The following is a 12,092-nucleotide window of genomic DNA, read 5'->3' as shown; positions in this document are numbered from 1 at the left end:
CCGCTATGTTTACAGCTAAGAAAATTGTGCAGGAATTTGTATGTAGATATGGTATCCCTAGAATCATTGAAAGTGATAGGGGTACCCATTTTACAGGTGATGTCTTTCAAGGAATGTGTAAATTGATGGGTATTGATAGCAAGCTGCACACTCCGTACCGTCCACAGGCGAGTGCGAAGGTCGAAAGAGTGAACAGCACTATTAAAAATAAATTGAGTAAAGTAATGGCAGAGACAGGATTGACGTGGCCAGAAGCTTTACCCATTGTTTTGTATAGCATCAGAACCACTCCCAGGTCCCCTCTTAATCTGTCTCCTTTTGAAATCTTGTTTGGTCGACAACCGCATGTCATGATTAACCCTCAGGATGATTTGAAATGTAACAATGAAGTAACTGTAAAGTACTTGATTAACATGAGTAAACAGTTGAGGAATCAAAATGATAATCTGAAGTTGGTGATTCCTGATTTACCAGATAGTAATTGTCATGACATTGAACCTGGGGATTATGTAATGATACGAAATTTTCTACGCTCAGGTTGTCTTATTGATAGATGGGAAGGACCATACCAGGTCTTATTGACTAGCACCACAGCATTGAAGGTTGCTGAGAGAGAGACTTGGGTCCATTCATCCCACTGCAAAAAGGTTGCTGATCCAGAGAAGTCCCGTGATAAGGAACAGACGGTAGAGGTTGTATCACTGGAGTGTCTGTTCCAGGAGGATTGAGGCGGCACCTGAGCCTTGAAGACCGAAAGCAGTTGTCGACTCCCCTCTCCCTTTTATTGTTTTTCTCCACTTCCCATCCCCTCTTCCTTGAAACTTCTTTTTCCCCCTTCTCATTCTTCTCCATTTCCTCCTCAAAGATGGACTTGCCCCAAGAGACTGTGATCCGGATTTTGATGTTAACCATGATGTTGACCAGAGCAGTCTGTTCCGGCGAGAGTACCATAGAGGTCGAAAGAGGTTCTGGAATGGGTTCCGATTATGATGATGGAGGCGTAGTTTTCCAAGATCAACCAAACCAACAAGCAAAGGCGAGTATCAGAAAACGATCCGATAGAAGAAATTGTGATGGATTGTTAGCTGAAGAAAATTGTATCTGTAGGCTCTGTGATAATCTGGTTGAAGATGGATGCATAAAGAAATGCCAATCTAGTTTTAATATCCATATAGACCGGCATCCATTGAGTGACTATCACTCCTTAGTGGGTAACGTGTTAAACCAAACAGATTGTTGGGTATGCTCTCAAGTACCTCAGGGTCACAGCAAATCAGGGCTAGTACCATTTCCTTTAACGTTAGGGGAGGTACTTGAGCTAAGTGGTGGGAGACCGGTGGACCGGAGGTTTAACATCTCCAGCCCTCCTAGTTTGAAGCTCCACCAATACCATGTGGATAGGTCCCTCTTATGTTTTAACATCTCCAATCCCAGAAAACCGGGAAATTGGGAAGTGTCATGGAGCAACCTTACCATGACCTTTTCACACAGAGCAGATAGAATGCCTACAGATACAGAGCTCGTACGCCATATAGCTAGTAGAGGAAAATCTTTCCGGTATCGATATACCTTAGGAAATAGGATTACTAGAGTTGGAGAGGTATCACCAGGATACTGTGCACATATCGTACAAACCGATACGTGCATTAGGCAGATGGAAGAATTAGGGTCAGGAGATTTCACCTGGAAGGTTTGTAACATGGTCATGTCCTTCTCCGTCCCTTATGTTCTCCCCGATGATGCATATTTCATATGCGGGAGAAAGGCGTACAAGTGGCTTGCCCCAAACTCTGAAGGATTGTGTTATATTGGAAAAGTATTGCCTGAAGTGATGACTGTTACACATGACAAAATGAAGGACATACACCGTGGTGCCCAAGCTCCTTATACTCACACTCATTACGAGCACCGAGTTAAAAGACAACTGTCAGAAAGGTTAGAGCATCCGGCCTCTGATCTTATCCATGAATCCACCGGGATTCAGGTTCTGGTAGCGTTAGATTTCACTCGTACCGCTCGGGGAGTGATGAATTATAGATACATTTCCGCACTCGCCAATTTGTTAGATAATATCACTGAAATGTATGATGACACGTTTAGATACACTGGAAGAGAACTTCAAGCTTACAAAACAGAACTAGTTCAGCATAGGATGGTTCTTAATTATCTTACAGCAGTAACAGGCGGATATTGTGTTACATTGGCAACACAGTACGGCATAAAGTGTTGCACGTATATCACAAATAGCACCGAGGATCCGGTAGAGGTCATAGACCAAAAGATGGACGATATTCTCCAACTAAAGTGGGAATTTCGTCGAAAACACAATCTCACCCTTGCTGCTGTAGGTAATGAGCTGACTAGTTGGGTGTCATGGTTGAACCCGCGAAATTGGTTCTCCGGTTTAGGAGACTGGGCTCAAGGAGTCATAATGGATGTTGGAAAGTTTCTACTATGTATCTTGGGTGTCGTTATATCGATTGGATTGATATTTAGATGCGGGCAGGCTTTAATGAGGTGCAAACAAAGTACAAAAGTGATGAGCTTGAGGAGTGAGGAAACCGTAATTAACCTGGATTTGATCTATGACCCAATGATAGAAACCAGGATGTGATGAAAATGCGATTATACGGTCCGTTTCTTTCACCTGTTTTTCTGCTTTTCTCCAAGATACAAAGACCCCCTTGGACGAGGAAGCTGACGAGACGAGATGTATACAGACAACGGATTGACCAAAGAAGAAGATTTGACAACTTTAAATATGGACACTTGATGAACTTTGCCATGGATCCCCAGTTTCCCTAGTATTTTTAAACTCACGCTAGCCCAACATTTTTGTAAATCTGATGGCACTGACAAAGCTTGTTGCTCATGCCTAAGGAGCAAAACAGCGCAAAGAAGACGACTCTCAACAGATACCGAAAACAACTTCGACGACAGATGTACATTTCCCTGACATAGAATATCATTGCATTTTTCGTAAGTGTTCTTTATCTTCATCTCTACAACCCTCAGGTAACGACACACATAGACGATAGGGAATACAGGCACAGATATCAGCAACCACATACCTCCCCCATTCATGTATCATCAACTAAAATGTGCATCCCCATTTTGTTACAACCACAGCCGAAATGAGCTCGGTAGAGTTTGACAGCCCATCCACAGACCTGTACCACAGGATAAGAAGGAATTCAAATGTATACTTCGCAATACCTCGAAGCTTGATTTACAACACGTACGGCACGATGATACATGACCCCCCAAACATGGATTCATACACACATGCTTCTGCTATCTCACTAGGTCATACCCTCTTCACACCTTCTCCTCTCTCCTCCCCTACCCAACCATGGAAATCAATTAACCCCTGACTTACATTTTTCTCCTTAAATGTTTTGTGGCAGTTATTATTGACTGCCAAAGGGTGGACTGTCAAAGTCAGAAAAATGTCTCAATGCACGTTGCCATATTTGCACCGCACACTGGTCCGCGCTGCGCGTGCGTGCGCTCTCCCGTGGATGCGCATACCCGCAATAACGTGCACTCGCAGGCGCGGTATGCGTATTTACGGTAGAGTTTATGTAGTCGTAGCGTGCGACTCATTCGTTACAAATGTTCACAATTAATGTAGTTTATAGATCATGGTCCCTTTGATAGATTCTGAAAGTTTGGTTAAAATACAATGTCCCAGAGCTGAGGAATCCCTCTTTATATCGTACAAAGGGTCTAACAGGAATCATACAGCAGTGTTTGGTACCCATCGGAAGAGTATTTAATTAGCAATATTCCGGTGTTGGTTTGGAGCGTATTAATCGCTCGTGCGAATAGTTATGGACATAAGAAGTTTATGTCCATTTCTATTAATTACACATACTCAGGTATGCGGCGGGAAACCCAGTTTCCCACCCACCTGAGCTGTTGGAAATCGTCACAGCCCACCTGTATGAATCACCCTATGACCTTTTGTTATGATGCAGGGCCGAATTCCTTCGGCCAATGGACAATGGGATTGTAGGACCAGGAGATTGCATTGTGTGTGGGGCATAAATAGGCAGGCCAACCACATCCAGCTCTCACTCTCTCATCAACGGTTATCTGCTGATAGCCGGGAGCTGGATATCGAGGCGCAGGCGATCATACCCTTTGTGCGTAAGTTTCTCTCCGTTATCATTGTCTTTCTGTGAGCCAATTTCTCTCATCTCATCTCTCTCTCTCTCTCTCTCTCTCTCTCTGGTCTGTTCTCTCATATCTCCCCTAGACTAGGCTAGTATTGTATTGTATTAGATAGTATTGTATTGTATTGCATTTAGGTCAGTGTAGTATTGTCTTTTTGTATTTATTGTTTAGTTCTGTGGTTAGGAAGTCTCTGTTATATTGTAGTGTATCATTTGTACTGTTATCCCCTTTTACAAGTATATTAGATATAATACAGTCAATAGGCTTTGGAACCTAAACCAGCATCTGTGTATTTCCTATAGTGTTAAGTGTTCACTTGAGCGTCGGTGACGCTCAAGCAGCTTTGTAGTTAGTCAGGTTACACAAGGTTGCACTTACACCCTGTACTCACATTAAGGTATTCTTTGTATTTCATTGGTATAAGGTTTTAACATAAAGGTATAGTGTTGTGAGCGTCTGCATCGCTGGTGACCTCCTCGTGGTCTCGAGCGTAAGCTACGCCATAGCGAATCATTACCCTAGACATAACCAATAACGTGTCCTGTGATCGCTGGGCCGTGAGCGAACGTGAAGCTTGAGCGTCTCGCCTACGGCTGAGCGATCGTTACGCAACTAGCGTACCATTACGGTACTTCTTAAGTAAACAGCGTACAGTGTTCTTAGCTTCATAAAGGGTTGTTATACGACAAAGGAATTTAGCATTGTCAGTGTCCCCACACGACTTCCGGGGTCAGCACTCTCAGGATATCACGCTGTATCCCCGTGTCATGTGACTCTGCCAGGTGCTCAACTCTGCCAGCCGGAGGGGAGTCTTAGGCGGTGGTGGGAGGGAGTGCTTTTAATGGTAATTTGACCTATTTTATATCAAATGCTTTGTAAATGTAACAAATCTTTATTCATTCTCTGCTGCGTGACAGTGTCTGTAGAGGACTGGGTGATCCTGGACAGCGCCTCTGTGATCATCGATCCTTCTCTCTCCAAGTATGACACAGTGCGGGTCAGCAGGAGTTCCCCTAATACGCTCAGCAAGGATCAGCGCTATTGTCTGTCAGGTAACGTCTCTGTATCTGTGTTATTACAGTGGCCCCCCCCACCCCCCCCACCCCATCCTTAGTATCCATTTATGTGTATTATGTATCGATAGAGAGCTCGTGTTTAGCCACATACGTTGAAACTGAGTATAACAGCAAACATGGAAGAATAAACACAGGGGCTTGTTCACAAATATAGGTGCAGACTTGTGCAGTGCAATAACCCATAGCAACCGTTCAGTAGTTACATTTCATTATTCTAATGTAAAGTGGACTAAGAAGAAATCCTGATTAGTTGTTGTTATATGTTACTGTACTGTTTACTTTTGAGGTCCATGTACTAAGGGGGGCATGTACTAAGCAGTGATAAAAGTGGAGAAGTGAGCCAGTGGAAAAGCTGCCCATGGCAACCAATCAGCTGCTCTGTATACTTTTATAGTGTGCAAATTGTCAGTGCTGATTGGTTGCCATGGGCAACTTCTCCACTGGCTCACTTCTCCACTTTTATCACTACTTAGTACATCTCCCCCTAGGTCTTGGAGAGTGATAAAGCACCAGCCAATCAGCTTCTACAAGGAGTCCAGTGTCAGGCCTCTACCTGCGGGCCCTGGGAAAAATCAGGACTGCGTGCAGATATACTGGGGACTTGTTGACACTTTATCATGCACAAACTTAATGGACTATGGACACAAAGGGGGAGATGTACTAAGCATTGGAGACTGATAAAGTGGGTGGAGATAAAGTGCCATCCAATCAGCTCCTGTTATTTTTCAAACACAGCCTGTAACATGGCTGTTAGGAGCTGATTGGCTGGTACTTTATCACCATCCATTTTATCTCTCTCCAAGGCTTAGTACATAGGGGTAGATTTACTAAAGCATCTAGTGTTGCTGTTGCCCATAGCAACCAATCAGATTCTGTCTTTCATTTTTAGGAATGCAATAGAGAAATTATAGAATCTGACAGGTTGCTACGAGCAACACCACCACTTGTCTGTTTTAGAAGCTTTAATAAATCTACCCTTTACACTCTGTGCCAGCTCCGCCCCTGAACATGTGACATCACGACTTCACACTGAGGGGCGGGTGCCATGTGGCTAAATGCAAATGTGCCATTAGGCAGCGTTGGTGACGCCTCCTAAGCCTTGCAGTCCTGGGTGATGGTACCGCCCCCTAGTTACGGCCCTGCCAAAACTGACCAATGATGTCACTAGTAACAGAAGTGCTACCTGTGCCCATCCATATGTGCCACAGTTGCAGAAAAATTTAATATTCTTCTTTAGCTTGTATAAACCTTAAAACATTTGCATGTCAGTTTAATTAATTAATTTTAGATGGTGGCTGATGGGGCAGTGTAAGCGGGAGGCCTCAAACTTCCCTTGTTACTGAACCACCCCCAACCCCTGGTTTTGTATTGCTAGAACTACAATAGGAACTGGCTGCACAGAACTCAGAACTCCGGCTGGGCTGGTGGTGCACTTCTGGATGGCCGGGTGCCACCGCTACACTTCCGGGCCCCTACAAAAGCCTGGGCCTGAGTAATAGGTGCCCCCCCTTTGTACCCCTGTTAATGGCTGCTGCATTGTGCAACAGTTCTGTGGCTGATAGATTTAAGACCCGCTTTCAGTAATATTTGCAATGATCGTTTCTCCGCAGAATGTGCACGAGTTCAGTCTTGCGTCACCACTACTATCAATGTACAGGATACGGCGATAAAATGTATGTTTTACCCAGAAACACAAATCTGCGACTACAGCCTGCAAGGTCATCAGTGTCGCCTCATGGTGAAGGAACCAGCCACGTACATCTACAGGAAGAGAGGTACAGCACACAGTGTACTTCACTCACTTGCTACATTCTGCCTGCAAAGGACAAAGGGGGTCATTCCGAGTTGATCGTAGCTGTGCTAAATTTAGCACAGCTACGATCGTAAACTCAGACATGCGGGGGGATGCCCAGCACAAGGCTAGTCCGCCCCACATGTCTGTGCAACCCCCCCCCCCCCCTCCCCCGCACAAATACAAAAGCATCGCACAGCGGCGACGCCTTTGTATTTGAGGAGTAACTCCCGGCCAGCGCAGCTCCCGCGGCTGACCGGGAGTTACTCGTCGCTCCCGCTGGCCACAGCGGCTGCGTGACACGTCACGCAGCCGCCGCGGCCCGCCCCCCCAACGGTCCGGCCACGCCTGAAATGTTGCTGTAATGTTGCATAAAATCATTGTTAAAGTTTTAATGATACATATTGTTCAATGGAACTGATATATACTATACTTTTTCAGACACACCTCCAGGATATTCTGGAGGGTAGGTCATGTGAGCAAGTTTCGGGGGCTAGGCAATGTCACACCCTCTTTACTGGGGATGTGGGTGGGATCTAGGAGGGTAAGCTAGCACGGTGTAGACATGTAGAACGAAATATGAGATCCCTATCACATATGCTTAAGAAGTGAATGTTGTGACTTTGCATGTTGTAAACCATGGGAATTTATTACTAATGAGTAATCCTTCCAACATTATGATCATGCCCCCAACCATCGAGCTATTGTCCGGACAGTCCCATTTTGTGGCGCCGTCTCGCTGTCCCACCCTTGGGCCGTGGTGTCACGCGGAGGGTGGGGGAAAGGTTGGGGAGCACCAATCACCGCTGCTCTGCATAGTGAGGGGTGAGCCCTGGGGGTAGCCCAGCAGATTGGAGAGCATTGGAAATTATGTAAATGGGGGCGTGCTGCTGAGGTACGCCCTTGCGGGCTGCCGCACGGTAGTCCCTACTTCATCCTCCCGGATGTTTTATTGGCATCTCTCAATGCAATGTAAAGTATTCCTGTATATTTTCACTTTATAAAGCCTGACACATAAAAAAAAAAGTCAGAGGAAGTCTCAGAAACTCATGTAGACAGTATGATGCCGTTGGCATTATAGGGTAAATTGTCAGACTGGTAAAAGTAGGATTTGGGAACTTGCCATTCCATATTGAAAAAATGAGCATATAGCTTTAAGTGCGTGCCCATAATTAAAGTTTCCTAATTCTGAGCTCTCTGTAGCTCTAACTAGAAGGTGGAAGGCCACCAAATTTAGTAAAAGAGAAAAAATTGCAACCAATGAGATTCTATCTATCATTTCTCTAGTGCATCCTAGAAAATGATTGGTAGCTATGGGGCGACATCACCACTTTTCATTTTTAGGAGCTTTAGTAAATTTACCCCTAAGTCTTGTCAATTTCTTTAACTCCATGTTTTAGCCCCTACACGAACTTCAGCATCAGTGACCCTTTCTCATGGCGCTGTTTTGGGAAAACCCCAATCCGTACTGATTGGATCGGATGTTAAGAACGTGAATCAGTTCCTGGGTGTCCCGTATGCAGCTCCGCCCACTGGCGAGAACCGCTTCCGTCCTCCACAGCCGTTTACCTGGGCAGGTACATGGAATGCCACCTCAACCAGGTGAGACATGAGTCAGATGTGAAATTGAGGGCTAATGATGACACAGCCATGCACATGGGAATTCTGCTGTTGCCCCTCCTCTTGCGCTATAAGCTTGTGGGTGTGTCTGGGAACAGAACTTATCTTGTAAATGGGTGAAACCAACTGGCCAATAGGGGGTAATTCAGACTTGATCGTAGATGTGCTAAATTTAGCACAGCTACGATAAGGAACACTAACATGCGGGGGGTACCCCCAGCACAGGGCTAGCTCACCCTGCATATCAGTCTCTGCCCCGTCGCAAAAGTGCAAAAGCATCGCACAGTGGCAATGCTTGTGCACTTCAGGAGTAGCTCCTGGCCAGCGCAGCTTTTGCGTGCTGACTGCGAGCTACTCGTCGCTGTCCGAGTTGCTGCGGCTGCGTGTGATGTCACGAAGCCGCTGCGGCCCGCCCCCGTATGGTCCGGCCACGCCTGCGTTGGCCGGATCGCGCCCACAAAACGGCTGCCAAACGCCGCCGTGCCACCCCCTCCCGCCCAGCGACCGCCTCTGCCTGTCAGTTAGGCAGAGGCGAACGCTAGGCAATGAAAGCCGTTAGCTGTCAGCCATACGCCGGCGCACAAGCAGTTCTGAACTAATCGCTGTGCTGCAATGACCCCCATAGTCTGCAGCGGTTACATGAATTTTATGTTCCCATCATGCTATTAAACTATACTGTAAATTGCAGTTTTTTAACCAATATTTTATTAAAACAAAAAGTTTCCTGGGTTACGTTCAGTGTGCGCTCTCTGTTTCTGAGAGGTCGCTGAACTGTTTGGTTCCCATAGTCCCCTGAGTATTTTTATCACAAAACGAAAGTCAGGCAGCTAGACCACAGTGTGTGTGTGTGTGTGTGTGTGTGTGTGTGTGTGTGTAAATGAGGCTACAATGGAAATACTGTAATAATGTGGTCCCTTAGCAGTAATATTAGGTGTAATGCTGGGAGGTATTTGCAAATTTGTGTTATCAGCACGACCAAAATAGCAACAGAATTTTCCGTTATGAGTACACTCAACTAGTGACAGAGTTCACTCACCGTGTCATGGGGTTAGGGAAGAATTACAGAGACACATGAAGTTCTGAGGACCACAACAGGGTCATGCTCCCTTCATCCAGAGACCATCATCTGCCTCTGACACACCAGGGAGGCTGCATATATATAATATATACACGGTGCTGTGCAAAAGTTTTAGGCAGGTCTGAAAAAAATGCTGCAAAGTGAGAATGCTTTCAAAAAAAGAAGTGTTAATAGTTCATTTTTTTCAATTAACAAAATGCAAAGTGAATGAACAGAAGAGAAATCTAAATCAATATTCTAGGTACACTTGCACACAGTCAGTAGCGGATCTTGCCATGGGCAAGCAGGATTTTTGCTCGGGGCACCGCTGTCCTGAGGCTCACACTACTAGTGCCTGCCGTGCGGTGCGCAATGACATCATTGCGCACTGCACAGCACTGTGGGAGCGGCCATAGACATTAGAGGTCATTATTGACCTCTAGTATCTGTGCGGTGCTATGGGAGAGACGTCATGACATCTCTCCCATAGATCCGAGGAGCGGCGCCGGCGGCCGGAGACGGAGGACAGCAGCGGTCGGGAAGCAGGAACGGGGATGGTGAGTATATATATTATATATATATTTTTTAAGGTAATCGGCGCTACTGGGGGCACAACTACTGGGGGCACAGCTACAGGGGGCATAACTGTGACCACGCCCCTTCCCCATGAAGCCACGCCCCTATTTTTTATGCGCACTCATCCTGTTATACCTGTGAGTGTGAGTGTGTGTGTGTGTGTGTGTGTGTGGGGGGGGGGGGGGGGGGGGGGGGGTATATTTGGCTTGCATGCAGCTTAAATATACCTCAGATGATTGTAAAACAAATAACTTTTTTTGTTCCCTTTGTGACCTTTCACTTTTTTTTTTTAAACAAAAAAATCATTTATTAGAAATATTTTATCAGAAAGTAACAGAAAACGTTGTGCGTCAGGAGATTACATTCACACGCGTATTGTAACGTCACCGTGTTTGCTGCTTTCTCAGGTCCAGCTGCCTGCAGCCCGGCGACGGGAAGGCTCAGTACGCCTCTGTCAGTGAAGACTGCTTGTATCTAAATCTGTTTGTTCCTCAGAATTCTGTAAGTCATTTTAATTCCATGGGGAAAGATATTGTATCTGTGGGATGTATAGAAGCTTTTGGTTTATTTCCCTATTCTGGGTTATCGTTTGGAGAGACAGAGAGCCTGATTCCTGTCCTCAAGATGCCACCATCAGCCGCTTCATTGAAATTTGCATCATCCGTATGGCAGCTGCCTATGGCCGCCAAACTGAATGACTCAGCGTCTGTCTACAGTATGCTCCCCACCTCAATCTGCCCTGATGTTGTACATTGGATGCATGCAGTGGCGTCAAGAAAGGGGGGTAGAAGGTATAAATTACCTGGGCCCAGGTCTGATGGAGGGGCCCAGTGGGGGTCAGCCCCCCCCCCCCCCCCCCCCCCCCTTTTCTTGGAAGCAGCAGTTGGACCTTTTTTTCTCAGACCAGCACACATACAATTTATACTGTATTTATTCTAAGGATGTATGGCCCTGCCTCTGTACTTAGGCCATGCCTCCTGAAAAGTACCCGGGCCCAGCGAGGTTCTCTACTGTCCTGGCTAGGAGACATGTCATGCTCTTGTGAGTGGCTGCTTCTCATGTGCTAGACACGCCCCCAAAGAGGTGTGGCCATGCCACCAGCATGCTGTGGTCACACACCCTCCAGGAGGGGGGGGGGGGCTGGAAGTTACTCTACTGGGGCCCACGATTTCTCTTGGCAGCCCTGCATGCATATGTGCATATTCGCGGGTCTGAGTAGGTGCCGATCAAATCTGCACAATTTACTCTCCGACATCTCACTCTGCATGAGTGACCCCCATATATTTACTGGATCAAGTAATGACATACAAACATAGATTATTTCAATGTCATTGTTTATGATAGTTCATTCGGTGCTGCGCTGTAGGTTTAGTTTTAACTTCCAGGTGCCGAGACTTCGAGACAACGACGAGGGAGAGATGAGCGAACAATTGAGCCGCTATTACTTTTCTATGAATATTGACAAATCGCACATTCAGAATTATTCTGAGAAGCTTCTGTGTACACATTACAGACAGAGCGACCCCTTCAGAATGATGCACACTTCCTCTATGGGGCAGATGTATTAACCTGGAGAAGTGATAAAGCTGTGATAAGCGGAAGGTGATAACGCACCAGCCAGTCATTAAGGATATCACCTTGCACTTATCACTGCTTTATCACTTATCCAGGCTTAATACATCTGCCCCATTAAGCACTAATTCTGAGTTTCACATGGATCTTATGGGTTTTTTCATGCTAAGTAGCCGAAACTGGGTAACTTTGAACAACCACTGGAAATTCAGGGTATAAG

At 45.9% G+C, this 12,092-nt stretch overlaps 1 protein-coding gene across 1 annotated transcript in view; it reads left to right on the top strand.

Moving 5' to 3' along the window:
- The window catches only part of TG (thyroglobulin), a 297,874-nt gene that overhangs the window by 157,957 nt on the left and 127,825 nt on the right, over window positions 1-12,092 (top strand). The window contains 4 exon segments of the mRNA XM_063925145.1: window positions 5,097-5,231; window positions 6,866-7,030; window positions 8,448-8,649; window positions 10,708-10,801. Coding sequence (XP_063781215.1) covers window positions 5,097-5,231; window positions 6,866-7,030; window positions 8,448-8,649; window positions 10,708-10,801 — 596 coding nt within the window.

Source organism: Pseudophryne corroboree, chromosome 5, assembly GCF_028390025.1.
Source record: "Pseudophryne corroboree isolate aPseCor3 chromosome 5, aPseCor3.hap2, whole genome shotgun sequence".
Taxonomy (NCBI): Eukaryota; Metazoa; Chordata; class Amphibia; order Anura; family Myobatrachidae; genus Pseudophryne; species Pseudophryne corroboree.
Note: the sequence above shows the minus strand (reverse complement) of the source record. Positions and strands in the feature narration are given on the sequence as shown.